The sequence below is a fragment of the Syngnathus leptorhynchus genome, chromosome 9, assembly GCF_054491065.1.
Source record: "Syngnathus leptorhynchus isolate UIUO chromosome 9, UIUO_Slep, whole genome shotgun sequence".
In the NCBI taxonomy this organism is placed as follows: Eukaryota; Metazoa; Chordata; class Actinopteri; order Syngnathiformes; family Syngnathidae; genus Syngnathus; species Syngnathus leptorhynchus.
This window is the reverse complement of record NC_141203.1, coordinates 14015617-14032509: the sequence shown is the minus strand read 5'-3', so window position 1 is coordinate 14032509 and position 16893 is coordinate 14015617. Positions and strand designations below refer to the sequence as shown.

At 55.9% G+C, this 16893-nt stretch overlaps 2 protein-coding genes across 6 annotated transcripts; one reads left to right on the top strand and one right to left on the bottom strand.

Annotated features, from left to right (window-relative positions):
• The first annotated feature begins 805 nt into the window (after positions 1 to 805).
• On the top strand, positions 806 to 7736 carry cerkl (CERK like autophagy regulator). The gene is made up of 14 exons (XM_085920998.1): positions 806 to 943; positions 1416 to 1525; positions 2420 to 2650; positions 3418 to 3549; positions 4102 to 4165; positions 4637 to 4767; positions 4852 to 4926; positions 5057 to 5234; positions 5309 to 5356; positions 5488 to 5528; positions 5594 to 5702; positions 5850 to 5946; positions 7051 to 7268; positions 7547 to 7736. Exons 1-14 carry the CDS (start codon positions 819 to 821, stop codon positions 7629 to 7631), a joined length of 1644 nt encoding a protein of 547 aa, XP_085777124.1. The 5' UTR covers positions 806 to 818; the 3' UTR covers positions 7632 to 7736.
• On the bottom strand, positions 7681 to 15007 carry itga4 (integrin alpha 4). 5 transcript variants are annotated; one of them, XM_085920992.1, is made up of 29 exons: positions 14536 to 15007; positions 13704 to 13868; positions 13514 to 13626; positions 13357 to 13445; positions 13099 to 13231; positions 12956 to 13023; positions 12748 to 12877; positions 12506 to 12591; positions 12303 to 12440; positions 12081 to 12221; positions 11909 to 12017; positions 11753 to 11847; positions 11597 to 11687; positions 11459 to 11504; positions 11260 to 11384; positions 10887 to 11044; positions 10597 to 10755; positions 10395 to 10471; positions 10180 to 10321; positions 9998 to 10093; positions 9860 to 9936; positions 9700 to 9789; positions 9538 to 9625; positions 9349 to 9456; positions 9135 to 9260; positions 8932 to 9057; positions 8767 to 8865; positions 8456 to 8575; positions 7681 to 8383 (listed from the first exon to the last, which is right to left on the bottom strand). In XM_085920992.1, the coding sequence occupies exons 2-29, from the start codon at positions 13862 to 13864 to the stop codon at positions 8279 to 8281; spliced, it is 3096 nt and encodes a 1031-aa protein (XP_085777118.1). In that variant the 5' UTR covers positions 13865 to 13868; positions 14536 to 15007; the 3' UTR covers positions 7681 to 8278. The 5 variants fall into 5 exon arrangements, with proteins under 5 accessions (XP_085777118.1, XP_085777119.1, XP_085777120.1 ...); XM_085920993.1 differs by having other exon boundaries at positions 10887 to 11041; XM_085920994.1 differs by having other exon boundaries at positions 12378 to 12440.
• Positions 15008 to 16893: the final 1886 nt, after the last annotated feature.

The window sequence follows — 16893 nt, the reverse complement described above, 5'->3', positions numbered from 1 at the left end:
TCTTGTTGCTTTTTCTAACGTTTCGCGTCCTCTCATATTTGGAAAAACTTGTATTAAAGGGGACCGATTATGGCCATTTCGTTCTTTTGTCTTTAGGCCACTTTTCAGGAATCCGTCCATCATTTTCCTCAATTGGATATAGAACAATTATTGAAATGTCAATCATTTGATTCTAAAACAGGGATAAGATTTCCAATTGACTGTGCAGAAAAGGACCAAACTGATGATGATTCGGGACCAATTCCAAATTTAAAGTAGATGTCAGTGTCTAATTTTGAAAAGAACAAAGATGCAATCGTGTCTTCTTCAAAACATCTAATTCCACTTTGAGTCAAGATGAATTTCAACTACAGGAGTCGTGTACTAGATAATACACTACAACGCGTGTGCGCGTGTGTGCATGTGTGCGTGTATTTAAAAGACGGGCCCAGATGTTCATTCTGCAAGCAAAATTTTAATTGATGAAAATGATCTTGTTTATGCATGAGCTACAAATCCCCCCCTCCCGCAGGCACACGCACGAAGAGCAAGGCGCTCCTTCCTTTCTTTCTTTCTTTCTTTCTTTCTTTCTTTCTTTCTTTCTTTCTTTCTTTCTTTCTTTCTTTCTTTCTTCCTTCCTTCCTTCCTTCCTTCCTTCCTTCCTTCCTTCCTTCCACGTGCGTGTGAGCGGCGTGGTCTCCATGACGACCAGACCGCCAAAGTGCCCGGATTAGCTTTGCTCGGCAGAGGAGCGAGCGAGTGAGACGCAACTCAAGCGCACGTTTCGTCTTTCGTTGTCGGCTGCTGTTGCTTGCAAGGTCGTTCAGTCGCCAATCAAGATGTCGACCCGCGAGGACGACACAGAGAAGAAAAAGCAGAAGAAGAGGAAGGAGAAGGAAAAGCAGCAGGAGCAGGAGCACGAGATCGCTAAGGAGGAGCGCGAGGCGGACGCGGCGGAGCGCAGGTGAGTGAGTGAGGGACTGATGGACGAACGGACGGACGGACGGACGGACGGATGGGGACGAAGGCTGGAGGCGTGCTGATTCACGTCCAAATTCCATTTGAATGATTTTTCTTTGGAATGATAGGTCCGGAGGGGAAGCCATTCAGCCTGCCTGCATGGCTCCAAATGAACCGGCGAATCAAATTCGTTTACCTGCCGTGACGTAGCTTCGGTGCGCATTCAAAATGGCGCCGAGTTCGTTTCAGTCAGCCAGCATTGAACCCAGTTCGAAAGAACCAGGAACACGCGGAGTCATTCAAAGGGCAGCATTGGAAGCATTTATTTCCCAAAATTCATTTGAAATGTGCCAACGGTTGTGTCGGTCTGGCTTGCCTGTCCGTCCGTCCGTCCGTCCGTCTGTCCGACCCCGTAACCACTTTGACCCCATCTCTTTCTTTATCTTGCGCTGCATGCCACTTCATTTTTGTGTCAGCGATGGTGTGTTGCTGCGCGGGATCTTCAAAGTAGGCAAGAAGAGCCACGACGTTCTCCTGACTGGCACCCGACTCACCTGGACCCCCGTTCTGCCCGAGAGCCCCGCAGGTCAGCGCACGGCCGTGGATGATTGGCGTGTCTGTCTGTTCAGTGTCGCTCGGACGTTTAAAAGGCAGCGGGCGGGGGCTGCTTTGCTACCAATTGGTGCCGAACCGTTAGGCAGCATGCCGTGGAAAACGTTACTAACTGGTGGTGTTGTTGTTTTGCGTTCATGTTGATGTGTGTGTGTCTGAGTTCACAATCTGTTTTGCAGTATTCCATTGAAGGGTAATGTCATTACGTGTGTGTGTGTGTGTGTGTGTGTGTGTGTGTGGCACAACTTGGCAGTAGTAGTGAGCAGTTGGTTAGGCCCGTAGGGGGTTATTAGATTCTCTCTGTGTGAGCAGATTAACACACGCACGCACGCACACACGCAAAAACGCACACAGTCGGCATGCTGTGTGTGTGTGCGTCGAAATGGATCAGCTGTTGTCTATGAGAAGTTCTTCCTGTCAATCTGCTCGAGGATGTGCGACATGTTGTTTACCTGCAGGGAGCTTCTACATTTTTTCTTTTTTTTTGTGGTTCACGATGAGCCTAGTTAGCTTTCGTTAGCTCGCAGCGCCCCCAGTGTGGCTGGATATGGCACCATAGTTAGCGTTGAGGCGTCGAGTCAGACAAACAACACGATGGGGCCTAATATTTGGAGGCGTGTGCCTGCACGCCTCAGTGTGTCACCAAGCCCGAGATGGGAGCTTTTGCTCCATCTGGACACAGTGACATGCTGTCACTTCACATCTCTTTCCATCTGGTTGTTGCCCAATCTGTGCGTCTCTGTGTGATCATTTCACACGACTGGACGGACATGTTTGCCAATCGCTGCTGCCTCCTAACGGCTGCTGTTTGCTCTCCGTTAGTCGCGTGAGCGCTGGCCAGTGACCTTTGCGCGACGCTTTGGTGCAGGTGAGGCGTGGCCGGCGCCGCCCGCCGCGTTGATGCTGCGCGACGTCCTGGCGGTGAAGGTGAAGCGGCGGCGGTCGGCGGGGCGGCGCTCCGGCGGCCCCGTGCTGGGCCTGGCTTTGTTCTTCTGCAAGCGACGGGGCCGCCGGCTGGAGGAGGACACGCTGCACCTCCACAACGCGTCCTCGGAGCACGCCCGCGTCTGGTACGACGCCTTGAGGGAGCTTCTCGCAGGTAAGGAAGGCCCAATCTGGGGCCAAAGCCAAATTCAGCTTGTGTTGTCCCATCTGGGCAGGCAGGTTAGCTCGTCTGTCAGCTGAGACAAAATGTAGGGCTTCCCAGAACAAAGGCCCTCGCTCGCTCGCTCGCTCGCTCGCTCGCGCCCATCTTGACTGGAGCGCACGTGTGAGCGAAACCCAAGTTGTTGACATGATGGCCCGCGACTCGGGATTGTTTACCATGGCGACGCTGCGTTGCCACGGCAACCGCCCGCCCGCTACCCCGCGTGCGGGAAACCCGATCTCGGTGTGTGTGTGTGTGTGTGTGTGTGTGTGTGTGTCTGCACCTTCACGTTTTTGTCCTCATCTACATGGGCGCTCTCTGCCACAAAATGGCCGCCAAAGCCGAGTCTGCAGAATGCCCGTCGTTGACTGGCAAACGTGCCAAAGCGACGTCAGGCAGATGCGAAAGGTCGTCACGAGGCGTCGAGAAACGTCAGCGTGGACTTGGCTTCCTTTGCCTTTGTGTCCACTTGCAAGCCTCCGGTCCTGCCGGTGTGCGTGAAAGGTCATCGACAGGGTGGGAGAAGATGACATATGGAGAGAGAGCGTGTATGTGTGTGCGCGTATCGATCGGCGCGATTCTAGCGGGATCCACAACGTGGTGGCCTCTAAATCTGCCTCATGATGGGCGCCCGCGCACACCCGGCGTAACCTTTCCGAGGCTGAGCTGAGTGAAAGGGAAGCAGAATGAGAAGGAGGGAGTGACTTTGGCCTTTCCAGGTTTGTGCGGGCGGCCCAGGCGCTTGAAGGTGTTCATCAACCCCAGCAGCCACAAGAAGGAGGCCGTTCACGTCTACAGAGAGCACGTGGCGCCCCTCTTCAAGATGGCCGACGTCTGCACTGACATCACCGGTGGGTCTGCTCCTGCCTGCCTGCCTGCGTGGCTGCCTGCCTGCGTGGCTGCCTACCTGCGTGGCTGCCTACCTGCGTGGCTGCCTACCTGCCTGCCTGCCTGCCCGCCTGCCTGCGTGGCCGCCTACCTGCGTGGCTGCCTGCCTGCCTGCCTGCCTTCCTGCCTTCCTGCTTGCGTGCGTGCGTGCGTGCGTGCGTGTAGGTCCATAGGTCAGAGTTAATGGCAGTCTCTGGTTGCTAGGTAACCTGAGACAGGAGGTGGAAAGTCCATCTGTTGCCATCTGGTCTTCTCCATCATTTTTTCTTCACCTTGCAAGATCTCGTCCTTCTCGTGCTCTCCTCTCCCGTCTACGCCCATCTTGTCCTCTCCTCTGTCCGTCTGTCCAGTCCCGGCATTCTTTCCTTTCTTGTGCTCCTCGTCCTTTTCCTTCCAACAGATGGCATGGTATCTGTTGTCACATTTTTGAGGCAAACGCCACCACCGTGCTCACTTTCAACATGTCTCCATCTGTCCCCCTCCCGTGTGACCGACTGACCTGCACGTGTGTGCAGTGACAGAGAAGAGGGGCCACGCCCTGTCGGTGATGAAGGAGCTCAATGTGGATGACTTTGATGGGTCAGTTGTATATTTCTTGACTTATAAAATGGAACATCTCAAGGTGGACTTCCTATGATGTCATCACCTCACCTTCACACAGACAAAAGCAAGCTTTCAATTGGGAAGGTCCCTCCCATTTTGGGCCTCCCGCTCCCTCCCTCCCTCCCGTAATGTGCTTATGGTGCCGAGAGAAGCTTAGCCCCGGCCGGCTATCGGGCGGATTAGCGCGTCGGCGGCCGAAACCTGCATTGACCAATTAGGGCCGCTTGACGTGATGTAGGAAATTATGAAACGGGAGGGTTAGCTTGGCCATCTTACGAAGTAACACGCAAACACTTATGCGGGTGAGCCAAACGAGCACTTGCACCACGTGGAAGGAGACACTTAATATGGCTTTTACTTTGGAGTGCTTTGTCAAAAAGTCAAGCGCAAGCCACAGCCAGCCAGAAGCTGCCAGTGCGTGCGTGCGTGCGTGCGTGTGTGTGTTAGGCTGGTGTGCGTGGGCGGCGACGGCTTTGTGGCGGAGCTCTGCCACGCCGTGGTTCTGCGAGCCCAACTGGACGCCGACTATCCCCGTGTTCCAGTCAGGGCGGCGCTTCCTCTGGGGATCATCCCGGCGGGTAAGACTACCCGGCCCCGCCTCGCCTCGCTGGTACTCATCATTTTGTTGTTGTTGCCTTCCTGATGACTTGTTGTGTGTTCAGGTTCTACGGACGTGGTTTCCTGTTCTGTTCACGGAGTGAGAGATCCAGTCACCGCTGCCATGCACATCATCCTCGGTCTCATTCCCACTTTTAATCGTCTTACTCCGATTGGTTCTGCCTGCTATATGATGACAATGAAGGCATTGGCATGGGCTCATTTCCAAATGATTCAAGTTGAACCTGTGCTGTGATTTCTTGCTCTCAGGCCACGTGCAGCGGGCGGACATGTGCAGCTTGCGCTCGGCGGGTCAGCCGCCGCGCTTCGGCTTCGCCGCCATGTTCGGCTTCGGGGCGCGCAGCCTGGCTCGGGCCGAAAAGAAGCGCTGGATGGCGCCGGCGCGGCGCCGCCACTACGCGCTGCTCAAGACCCTGGCCCGCTTGAGGTCCACGCAGGTCCACACAGAGCGCCCCCTATGGCTGCGTTGACGCGTGACGTCTTTGTCTGTCCCGAATGCAGAGCGGAGGACTGTCAGCTGTCTTTTCTCACGAGCCGCGCAAACGACCAGTGAGATGCGCGCGAGCGCACACACGCACACGCACACGCACACACACACACACACACACACACACACACACACACACACACACACACACACACACACACTGTGTTCCTAAAATGTTGCATGTCTTTGCCAGGGACCCCGATCATGATGATGATGATCCAGACACCGACTCAGGTGATCAATCACATGATGAATGATATGTGTCTCAGTCAAAATGTCTGATCCATTCTTTGGCGCAGAGGGGGCGGAGTCTTGGAGCAGCGCCGAGGGCCCGTTCCTGAGCATCGGCGTGATGGCCATCCCCTGCCTGAGTCCTCACGCGCCCCGAGGGCTGGCCCCCAACACCGAGTAGGAATCGCACCCACGGCCGCGGGGGTCACCCGCGGCTTAAAATAGCACCCCCCAAAAGAAGACCGCTACGGTTCTGTTTCTAGCAGCCGCCTTGACTTTTGCGCGTCTGTGTTCTCTCCGGTCCGTCTCCTGCCCTGGCGCCAGACTGGCAAACGGCAGCGCGGCCTTGATCGCGGTGAGAGCCACGTCCAGGTCGGAGTTTGTCAAACATCTCAAGAGGTACGGCGCCCCCGGTGGCCAGGTGAGCCAAACTGGATGACCCGCTTGCGCCGCTTCCGCTAACGAGGGAGCGGATTAGCTGGCTCGCTCGCTCGCTCGCTCGCGCACACTAACCCATTTTGCAAATAGACGCTCTAAATATACCACTCAGCCACAGCGTTGACTCACTGACCCGCTTCCTGGCCCACGTAAGCAAGCACGACTGGACCGACCCGACCCGACCGGACCGGTGGGGGAAAAGAATCGTCCTAGTTCCACTTTGGGCTTCTTTTCAACGTTGTCACAAAAACGCGTCTCGGAAACCGTTCCCCCGGGGCGCCCCTCCCTCCCTCCCTCCCTCGTTGAATCTTTGCGAATGATGCACGCTCGGTACCTCTGTGGGCCACTGCCGATAACAGAACTCGGATTTTCGGAGCAAATGACTCTGCAGAGTCAAATAGAAGGTGCAAAAATGCACTCAGGTTATTAACTCGGGTTACCATTGGAAAAGGCTGACACGTTTGTTTTCAAAGTAGACAATGCACGTTCAAATAGCTAGTAAATGGGAGTATGAGGTGTGGCCCGTCTGGAATCTGCTCAAAAACGAGACGTGTTTTAAAATACTCAATTTGATGTGTGAAAAGACATCAATTGGACTGAAATGGCTTTTGAATGTCGTCCAATTGGCCTGCTGCGTTCAACCGCCCGCAACTTGCTTGCTCGCTTGCTTGTCGTGCCTTGTAGCTGCTGCCCCCTGGTGACGCTTCAATTAATTACAGGCAGTAAAGTCAACAGGAAGTCGCTGCATATGAACGAGACCGTGCTCTCACTCACTCACTCACTCACTCAGTCAGTCAGTCAGTCACTCACTCACTCACTCACTCAGTCACTCACTCAGTCACTCACTCAGTCAGTCACTCAGTCAGTCAGTCACTCACTCAGTCACTCACTCACTCACTCACTCACTCACTCACTCACTCACTCACTCACTCACTAAGTGGATGGCCATTTGTATCGTGTGTCCGGCCCTTTTGTTTGCCAATAAGTCACGTCGTCGTCATCGCCTGAGCGTCTTTCTGTGCTCGTGTGCGAGCTCGACCCAAGTGCTCCACGCTCGTTCAGCCTCGACTTTGGTGTGCGTGTGCAGTTGGACTTTTCCTTCGTGGAGACGCACGCCGTGACAGCAGTGAGGCTCCGCCCCCGTGGGTCGACCGCTTGCACGGAGGACGAAAGCGAGGACGGTGCCACGGCCCCGGCCCCGGCCACGGCCCCGTCCCCGTCCGTCATCCAGTCGGACGCCGCCCCCAGCTTCCCTTGGAACATTGACGGAGAGCTGCTGGAGTTCCCCAACGAAGTGCTCATCAGGTAAGAAAACAACTTGCAACTTCTTTTCGTACTTAGTCCCGTCGAGTGGCGAAAGTAATGCCGGCCGGAGATTCAAAGCAGGTGCACACCTTTGCCATTCACTGGGTTTGACCCCGTCGGGGATCCGCGGCCACCTTGGAATCATGACGTTATTGAAAAAGTACCGACTCATCACACTGAAAGTGATCGTGTTGTTGACGTGAAAATCAAAATCAGTGTCAGTAGTGAGAACCTGAACGCATCAGAGGCAATGGTAGGTGCGCGTGTGTCGCATTCAGGGTCCACGGGCGACTCATCGGCTTGTACGGCGAGGACGTGGATGAGGCCGAGGCCGAGTCAGCGGCGCCCTGCGGCTGCATCTGACCCAGGACGTGTCGTTTGGCCCCGTTTCCACGGCAACACAACACTCCCAAGTACTTTTTTGTAAACAAAACGAAACAGCTTTTTGTATTTTACTAGCGCTTTCCAAGAAACTCCCTGATAGCGTTTGATTTTTTTTACTGTTTTCAAAATTGCCACTTTTCACCATCAGTTGTTGTCTTTTTTAAATAGAAAATACATCAGTAGACACACCAGCAAGACTTAACAGGGGCGCAACACGGAGGGAGCATAGAATACAAATAGAACTTTGACCGTGAGGATACAAAAAGTCTGGACGTACGTACGGAGTGACGGGAAGTGGCAAGGAAGGAAAGGAAAGGAAAAGAAAGGAGGCTTGAATGAAAGCGCTGGCTGGAACGGAAGCAAAGGCGGCGGCAGCGGGCCGGACAGGCGGCGGACGTCCTCCGAAGGCCGCATTTTCTTTTTGGTGTCAAGTTGGAAATGACGTCACGCGTGTGGCCGTCGGAGGTGAGTTGCATGGCTCAGCGGGAGGTCCTGGACTCAACAAGCACGGAGGCTCTCTGGGCAAGAGATGAAAGTCACAGGACCGACCGATGATGCCAAAGACTCGCCACGGCTCCGTCTCGCTTCCCTCCCTGGTCTTCAAAAAGCGGCCCGGCCGTGGCTCCTTAGGACTCGCTCTCCCAGTTTCTGCGTTTGGGGACGTAGTCCCAGCTGTCACGCTTCAACTCCTCCTCCTTCTTCTTCTGCGAGTGGCGCTTGAAGAAACCGGCCTGCGCCCAGCACGCGCGCGCTCAGGATTAGGAGAAAACGCCTTGATGGTTTGGTTTGGAAAGCGAGCGCACCTTCCACAAGCACCAGATGAGCGCCGCCAGGATCATCAGACCCAGCAGCAAACTGAGCACGATGATCAACACCTTGATCGGCACCGAAGGTTTTTGGCTGTAGTGCCCTTCCACCAGCACCTGCGCACGCACAGGTGACGTCACGTGGGCTGACGTCACGTGGGCTGACGTCACGTGGGCTGACGTCACGTGGGCTGACGTCACGTGGGCTGACGTCACGTGGGCTGACGTCACGTGGGCTGACGTCACGTGGGCTGACGTCACGTGGGCTGACGTCACGTGGGCTGGCGTCACCGGTGCGAGTGGCCTACCTGCGCGACGGGTCGCTCCCGCTCTAGGACGGTGTGTTGGTCGTTCCTAGGCGATGACATCACCGCCCTGCTCTCCAGCTTGACCACGCCCTGGCGACCCTAAAACAAACAGCGATGAACGGCGACCCCGGCGGCGGCGCCCCGGCGCCCTTGCGACTCACTCACGGGCGCTTGCAGCAGGACGTTGGGGTTGAGTTGCACTCGCAGCCCAACGGTGGCATCTCCACCGGCCTCCACGGTGCCCAGACGACACAGCAGACGCTCGCACAGCGGGTCGCCGCGCCCGCAGAACTAGGCGCGCGCGGGCAGGCGGGCGCACGCCTGCCTCGTCAGCCACGCTAGAGGCTAATGTTGTCGGGTGCACTCACCATGTTGCGCGTGGAGGTGGACGAGAAGAAGAAGATGATTTGTTTGATAAAGGAGGCCCGTGGGACGTCGCAGTCGTCCGTGACGGGGACGGTGGCTTGGCTGACTGTGCAGGCGCCTTGCGATGACTGCAAAGCAAACGCCAGCCAGCCAGCGCATGACGACTCAGGCTAGTTTGAGCGTTAGTGTGACAAGCCCGCTAACTTTGGCCGCTACCTGCCAGTCCACCACCTGCAGCAAGCGGTGCGGGTACGGCGTCAACAGCTTTGGCAGCGTAATCTCCAGCAAAGTGTCCACCGACTTGCTGGGACCTGAATTCACCACCTGCGCAAGCACGCACGCACGCACGCACAGCTCGATTGCTGAAGCCGACGAGTGAACCGGGCTGAATGACGGACGGATGACCTTGTAAGTGTAGTTGAAGGTCTGCGAGTAGCATTGGACCGGTTTGGCGTCTTCGTCCCCAAACACAAACGACGTGGGAGTCACGAAACTAGGCAACGGAAATGAAGGCGCCGTGAATGACACTCATCTGTTTGTCTTCTCGTCGAACCGACGAGCGCTCACCCGTGGACGTTGACGTCGATGCCGTACTTGAGTGGAAGTAGCAAGGAGACGGCGTTGTCGCGGAGATACTCGGAGCTTTCCGGGTTTCGGCTGAGGACGCGCCGCGTGTTAGCGTCACGCTCGCTTCCGCCGGCGAGTCAGAAAGACGGCTTTCCCTCACCTGCTGGCGTTGGCCAGGACGACCAGGTTGCCAGGCGCGGCGCGACGGTCCACGTCCAACAGGAAGCTGACGTTCACCTGGCGGCGATGGCATTTAGTGATGAATGAAATGGCGCAACGGAGCCGGTTGAAAGCTTGCCTGGGAGCCGGACGGCAAGATGTGGCCGGAGAAGTGGCAGCTGACTTCGGTGCCGTTGGCTTCTTCCGTCACATCGCAGCTCACCACCTTGTCCTCCTGCGAGCGAGCGAGCGAGCGCAACGGTCAAGTCCGGGCGGTACCGCCACGGAGGACTCGGCCGGGCCCGGCCGGCGCTCGCTCACGTTCTCCAGCACTTTGACGTAGTGAAGGTCGCGGTGGAAACGCAGCGCCAGACGCGGCAGGAAGGCGTCGTCTCCGGCCACCGCCAGGCTGGTGTTGAGCATCACGCTTTGCCCGGCGCCCAGCGCAAAGTAGCCGCCGCTCCTGCGCACATCCCAGTCCGGGAGCTTTTCATCCTGTTCCGCGGCAACGGCGATACGGCGCGTCCGTTCCTTACCGCGGCAGGACCAGCGTGGCGCCCAGTCGCACGTCCGTCGAGCAGTTGGCCAGGAAACAGCGGCGAGCGAACAGCGTCTGATCCCGCAAAGGTGTGGCCGTATTAGCGCTAGCTCCCCTTACCCGATTGCTTGCTGACGGTATTGCGTCTGATCCCACAAAGGCGTGACGATGGTGGCCGTATTGGCGCTAGCTCCCCTTACCTGATTGCTGACGGTACGGCGGCTGCCCGCCACCTTCTGCAGGACGGGCCCGAGCGCCGCCCAAACACGCCGTTTGCCGGCGTGTTTGGGAGGCTCGCCGTCCGGGAGGCTGTAGGAAACTTGGAATCGGACCGGCGTGAAAATGTCCCGCGTGTCCTTCTGCCAGCGCAGACAAACGTGCGCCCACGTCAGCGTCGGCAAATTACTGTCAAACATCCACGTCTCTCGTGCTAACAGCTAGCAGCGTGATCATCGTGCCGACGACAGTCAGTTAGCGGAGCGGCATTTACCCTCCGCCGCGCAACGTGATTGGTGCAGCCCAGATGGCCGAGGCGCACTCTCGCGCGAGCCCTCGTACTATTGGACGAGCCGTTGCCGTGGAAATAGAAACGGTGCGGGAAGGATGGCGGGTGGAGGAGGTCGGAAGTCAGGTCGTACTGCAGATCTGCTGACAAAACAAGAAAACAAAAACGCTTGTTCACCAAAAGCCGTGATCCGACGTTAAGTCGGCTAGCTCACGCAGAATATTCATAGTCGTTATTCAATGCTTAGCATGAATGAAGGGTGCAAAGCTCAGGCTATTTATGCTACGCTCGTTTATCCGTCTTGAAGCTAACCAAGAACAAGCAGTAGCTGCTAAGTATTTGCCAAACGCTAACCAACCGACGGCTCCTTTGTAGTGTCTGGAGGTGACTCGGAAGCAGACGGTGACGTCGATGGCGGTCGCCCGCTGTTGAATGCTCTCGGGCAGGACGAGCGAGGCCGCCACCCGCAGGACGGGACGAGACCTGCGCCGCGCACAATCCTGACGTAAACGCCACGTTGCGTTCCCCGTTGGCTAACGTCTCGTTTTTTTGTTCACCTGAGAACCACGGCGGCGTCTGAGAGGAACGCACCCACGGCCACGTCTGTGGAGACACGCGTGCGTGCAAGCGTGCACACGTAATACGTCATAGGCGTGGTACGACACGAAAAGGGCAGTCCAGAAGCGCAGCATTACCTTGGTACCCGTTGTCGTCGACATCCACGCCCGAGCTCAGCGATTGGCCAAACATGCGCAGGTCGCGACCCAGCGCCGCCCCGCTGATTCTCTGTCAACACGACGACGTCATTGTTTGCGTCAGCGCCTCATCCGTGAATATGTGCGTATGTATACCTGTGAGGGTTTTGGCGAGATGCCCCGATTTCCGCTGTTGTAGATGTACACGGCCCCTTTGAGGTCGTCCTCCTGGGGGGCACCGACCGCCACTTCTACACGCAGGAGAGTTAGCAAAGCGTCGGAGCCGACATAAGGGCGAGCCGAGACGGTTACCGGGGTAACCGTCGTCGTCCAGGTCTCCCAAGTCTGCGATGGCCTCCCCGAATCGAGCGGCGTGGGCGTTGCCCCCGCTCAGCTGAAACTCCGCCTCCACTAGCTTGGCCTGAGTTAGCACGATGTCATCGCACCGTGCGTCGAGTGAGATAATGGCGGACGGCCAACTCACCTGTCCCTGGTTGAGGAAGACGTGAACGCGCCCCTCCTCCCTGCTAGCGCCCGTTGCCATGGGAGCGCCCACCAAGAGATCTGATAGGTTGTCGCCGTTCAGGTCCACCGCACGCAGGCTAGCGCCAAAATAGGAGCCCAGCTATACACGTACACGAACGATAACACCGTTTGCATCGCTTGTAAATGGCACCTGGTCAGTTAGCTGGAGCAGCGCGGCTACCACCCGTCGGAGTTTGCGTTGATGTGTGGTGCGGTGCGGTGCGGTGCGGTTTGAAATGAAGCAGCGCTGGGTCACCTCTGTTCCTGACACGTGAGCGAGCACGCGTAGCATGTGGCCGTCCATTGAGAAGACAAACACCTTGGGAGAAAAACAATATCCATATGTACACGTAGCGTATAGATGGGAAAGAACATTTGCATTACTTTTCCCCTCTGGTTGTACTGCGGGGCGCCTCCCACCACCTCCAAGCTCACAGCATCCAGGAAGTGGCCTGCGTCCACTGAGTAGCCTGAAACGTTTCATCCATTTGAATCACGAATGACAAGAAAAGTCCAAAATAGCCATCCGTGATCTGAAGCGCTTCTCCTCTAGAGGGCAAGGCAGGCTTGCGCGGGCATCCCTGCTCAACATAAGCGCTGGCCCGCTCTCTCGCTCGCTCGCTCACCCAAGTAGCTTCCGAAGCCCACCGCGTCGTCGTCGTCCAGGTAGACGGACACGCCGCCGCCGGACGTGTTGTAGACCAGCACGGAACCCGTCCAGTACGACGTCCCCGGGGCGCCCATGATGATCAGGTCCTGAACGCCGCCGCAACGTTTTGCAGCGCTCGTCATTTTGTCACAGCAAAACGTCCTTTTCTTTTTTGTTGCGCACACCTGAAAGAGTCGGTTGGACATCCCGGCCTGACAGGAACCGTACTCGTAACCAAACTTCCTCTGGTGGTCTGCGAGGCGCACGTCAAGCAATGAGCAAAGCCAACCGTCGGCGAGAGCGCTTTTGCTGGAGCGTCTCTTCGTACCTCTGTAGCAGGGGATGATGGCCTGCGCGTGGGACAGCTTGTCGTCATAGCGATAGCAAACCCCGTGCGGAAGTTTGTTGTTCTGCCCGTCCACGCTGGAGTAGAAGACGTTCTTCCAGCGGTGGGCGCACGCCTGTGCCCCCAAAACAAACGTTTGAAGATGGCAATTTAGCGCTCCAGCAGAGACGGGTTACGTATGTATGTATCTTTGGTATTTGTCGGCTAAGCTACGGAAGGCGGGCTTCCCGGGGTACCCACCAGGACGTGTCCTCCCGCTCGAGACAGGCTGACGCCCAACCACTGGTGGTCGCTCTCGGGCCGGCACGTCTTCCCGCACTGCGACACGTCTGCGCGCTAAAGCCTGTTAGCCTCCGCCGGCGTGGTGACGCAATTTCAAAAGAAAAAACGTCCTTACCGGCGGGCATGGGCTGGCACTTTTGCTCATCTGTCGCTATGGGGCAACGGTAGACGCCGCCCGGAGACGACCCAGACGAAGACGAGTTGTCCACCGGAGCTCCCGCCACCAACCTAGCACGTGGGTTGTGCGTGAGCGTGCGAATCAAAAACACCGCAAGGCAAGGCGAGGCAAGGAGACGCCCGCTCACCAGCTCCGCTTGCCGTGCCGGTGGAGCAGCACAGAGTAGCCGAACATGGAAGCGGGAGCGCCGGAGAAGAGCATGGCCTGATCCACATCCAAGGTATAGCCGCAGATGGGGAGCGGCACCAGGATCAGGACCAGGACCGCCGCCAGGACCGGCCTTATCATCTGGCTGCAGGACGTGACAAAACGCAGCCCAGTTGATTTCCCATTGGGAGGCCGAGCCATGACAAAGTGAAGCCATGACCGCCGAGTGAAGCGCACCTGCCAAAGCTAACGTGAGCGCAAACGCAAGCCAAAGCGACACCTAGCCGTAAGCGTCCAAATGACTTGACTTCCCGAGACATGGTTGCAAACATGTAGCTACAAGAATGGATTGATTGGAGGGCTCCACCCAGGCTTCTCACACCACAAAGGTCACCCAAAAACAGCATTCTGTTTGCTGAAGGCCAAAGAAACCCAAGTTAACAATGACTTGCCAAAAGTCGACAAATGTTAACTTTGTTATTTAAGCTTCGCCGTGAGCAGATGTCATTCGTGTGTCACGTGGTGCGGAGGCACAATTGAATGGGACGGCCAATCAAACAAATTTGGCCAATATTCACACGAGGTGGACACGAGTAGAGTACGTTTTGGGGCAGGGGAGCTTGGAGAATGGCCTTGAATTGAAATCAATCAATAGAAATGAAAGAAAAGGTCCCAAGCCATTCCGAGGTGTCACATGTTTCCCCTCGGGGATTCACATGGGACTTAAAATAGACGTATTTCTTGTCGTATCCAAAACTCCAGCCTAACCGAATTGGGATCATCTTAACATGCGCGCCTGCGCGTCATCTTACCGCTCCTTGTCGTGACGTACGTGTGCCGGTTCGCTTTCGGACTCCCAAAAAGTTCTGCCGGTTGGTCCCGAAGAGCCAGCCAGCCAGCCAGCCACACTTGGCGCGTGTGTGTGTCGAAGTGAAATGCGCGCGGCGCGGAGGCTCGACTCGATCCCACCCTTCTTCGGCTGCGCGTCCGCGCCCCCAACTGTGTAACACGCACACGCACGCACACACACACCGACGCGATGCGATGCGATGCGATGCGCGCGGGTGTTTCCTCTTCCACAGCCGAGCGTGTCGACGTAATCTGATTACATGGCAGACAACACTCATGACATTACATTGGGGCTGAATGGATGGATGGAAGGAAGGAATAGCCCAATATTGAGCGTACTCTCCAAAACCCCTGAAAGAAATACCCCTGACTCAAATCTGAAAATCACTCCAGAAACGCGTCAATAGTCTCAAAGGGACGAGAGTGAGTAGCCAAGTTAGATGCCCGCCCAAAGCCTCCGTCAAGTAACTCGGGATGAAAACACAGAGCGGCTCTTCTAAGTCTTGTGAAACTCTTCATTGTTCCCCATTTTAAATTTTAAAAAAAAGTTTAGCTCTCCATCTTTGAAAGAAACTCAAGTGACATCCGGTCCGCTTTAGTTCCGGTTGCCAGCGTGAATGAGATGAGTGCAGATGGGGGGAAAGGAAGTTGCAAGATTGGAAACAAAAACATGCAGCTCGCGCACTTCAAGGTAAACAACGGGTCGAGGGAGAGCCAGACACAAAAGCGTCTCTCGTCATTTCCCAAACGTCAAATGTGTGTGTGTGTCAAAAGAGGGAGCGCGACTTTTCTCCACCAGTGCCAGATGGGAAGGCCAGAAAGCGAGCGGCGCGTGGGAGGAGCTCACTTCCTGTTGACTTCCTGTTTACCATCCCGCAGGGACACGTTTCCGTCCACGACGGGGCGTCTGAGCTCGAGCCAAGCTGACGTTTGTCTCCTGGTCGCCGTGCCGAGGCCGGCGGGTTTGATTGGCCCAAAACCAGGCAAGCCCTGCAGTTGGGCTGACGGCAAAGGAATATTCTGGAACTGCGCCTCAAACAGGGCTCAACCTCGTTAGGCCGCAAAAGTGCCACCGACGGCTCCTGTTTGCTGCAGCGGACACCCACAATCCACTGAGCTGGCCTTTCTGCGCCAAGTCTGACGGCTAGCGAGCCACAGATCTACTTTTCAACCATGCGCTAGCTAGTCCTTTGAGAAAACACCGACAAGAGTAAACGATATTTTGGGACTTTGGTGTGGTTTGTCTCATTGCAGTTGCCGTAGCATGGCCTCCTCAACAGGCGCAGGCAGCCCCTTAGCAGATCCAGTACCTACACCAGCGTCATCTGACTACCACCTTTTATCTGAGGAATGTCAGTAGGTACTACCTGCTGTGTCCCTGCTCTTTTCACATCTATTGACCGCTGATTAGTCTGATCAGATGCAGACCACTGATGTGTGTGTGTGTGTGTGTGTGTGCTGAGTGTGAAAGGAAGCTTGTGTGTTGGGAGGGGCTTTTCATCCTGAATTTTATCTTTCTGAGCTTGCGACTTGCTTATCTATCTCGCTCTCCATAAACACACGCTCACGCACGCGCTCACGCACACGCTGCTCGTAACGGTCCGTTGAGCACATGCATCCGTTTCTTTCATCTGCTTTCTGGTTGGCCACCATGAGCACTTTTAGCTCCGTCTGCTGCTTGTGTATTTGAAGGCATGCAAACGCAGTTGACCTTTTGGCAAATTTCACTTCTGCGTTTGAGCATCAGAGGACACGCCAATTTATTTCTGACAAAAACATCAGGCCGCTTAAACATACGCACGTATGCGCGCGCGCACGCACGCACGCACACACACAAACACGGCCCTCAGAGCACACCATCATAGAAGTCGTGATGACTTCTTGTGGATAGCAACATGTCAAAACAGTTGCTTGCTTGACGCTAACCAGAGCGCATACTTTGCACACGCTAAGGCACATGCTAACGCACGCTGAGGACGACTAGCAACATCTGATCAGCAACTGACATCCTCAACCTGTTGACTAGTTCATGTCACATCTAGCATCACCAGGCTAACTGGAGCAAGCAAGTTAGCTGCTTGCATTTCCTGAGCTAAAAACAAAACTAAACATCCTCAAACTAAGTACTAGCCTAACATGTTCCAGCTAACCACCAGTATGTTCGGGCTCCTCGCGACCTCAGCGTGCTCATAACACACATTGGCACGTTAACAAGCGGCAGCAGCAGACTGACACCAAATCGTCACGTCTACCAAGAAAAAAAACAACCAACACAAACTGTCAGTGCGGACAAGGCTTTGCTCTAACAGGCATCAACTTTC